A 1,066-nucleotide genomic window follows, 5' to 3' on the forward strand; every position below is an offset into this window, starting at 1 on the left:
GCCCTGCACGCCCTGCCCCGCCCTGCGGAGCCCGCGGCTCACATAGACAAGCAAGACCCAGAGACACGGGCGTGTTCATTGCGCTCGGTCACACACATGAGCAGTGATTTGTAGAGTCACCAAAATATCTGTTTATCTACCGGAAAGCGATGTGAAAGCCACACTCGGTGGGTGCTGGGGCCCCGCTGAGCGATGGCTGAGAGATAACCCACCGCGATTCCACGCGCCCCCCACCCCCGCGGCAGGTTGGAGGGGAGAGGGGGGGCGAGCGGAGGGCCCGCCCGCTGACTCACTGGCTCCCGGTGACCCAGATGCGGGTCCTTTCGTTCTGGGTCACGGGAACCCGTGGCAGCTGATAACGGCGCCACAGGGATGTGGGGGTGAAGGTGCAGCGGCAGCGGGCACAGCGGGCGGCCCGGAGCCGGTTGGAGCAGCGACGGGCGGGTTCCGGGGTTGCCTGTGTTCACGGCCAGAAACATCCCCCTGCCAGCCCGTTCCTGGCCGTCCCCCCGAGGGCCCCAGCCCCCCGCTTCCTTCCAGAATGGAGAACACGCTCTCTCGCCTCAGAGGCAGATACAGGAAATGGGAGGGGGGAGCCCTGCTCAGCACAGAAGCCAGGCCCCGGCGTCGGTGTGGCTGACCCCACAGGCTGCTGCATCAGTAAAACAGCTCCCGGCCTCGAACCAGCTCCCCCGTGGACGTGGCTCTCCCAGACCCACTGCAGCATCTCACCCTCTCCCACAAGGCACGGCTGGTCTAGAAGGCCTCAGCGAAGTGCACGTCACTTCTAACCCCTAAGCTCATCCTCCCTTCGCCCCCAGCCCCCCGGGTGCTTGGGCGTGGCCAGTAGGAGGGGCAGCGCCGGACACGGGTCCGCAACTCCGTCCAATGAGAAAGGTGTCCACGGACCAGCAGGGCCGAGGGCCTGGCCCACCCCAGTTCTAGGATCCCAGGCTGTGGGTGCCCATTTGCCAGATGGGAGTCCACTGAGCCCAGGGCCACGGTCACAGGGCGGCCTGGCCCCTCCTCAGTCAGGGTGCTGCCCGCCCCCCGCCCCGCCCTCTCC

The 1,066-nt window shown here is 67.1% G+C and overlaps 1 protein-coding gene across 1 annotated transcript in view; it reads right to left on the reverse strand.

The window, feature by feature from the left end:
- Nucleotides 1-1,066, reverse strand: part of LOC106726667 — a 29,165-nt gene that overhangs the window by 23,472 nt on the left and 4,627 nt on the right. The window contains exon 4 of the mRNA XM_014542393.1: nucleotides 294-457. Coding sequence (XP_014397879.1) covers nucleotides 294-457 — 164 coding nt within the window. The remainder of the gene's footprint in view (nucleotides 1-293; nucleotides 458-1,066) is intronic.

The sequence above is a fragment of the Myotis brandtii genome, unplaced genomic scaffold (genome assembly GCF_000412655.1).
Source record: "Myotis brandtii unplaced genomic scaffold, ASM41265v1 scaffold1077, whole genome shotgun sequence".
Classification (NCBI taxonomy): Eukaryota; Metazoa; Chordata; class Mammalia; order Chiroptera; family Vespertilionidae; genus Myotis; species Myotis brandtii.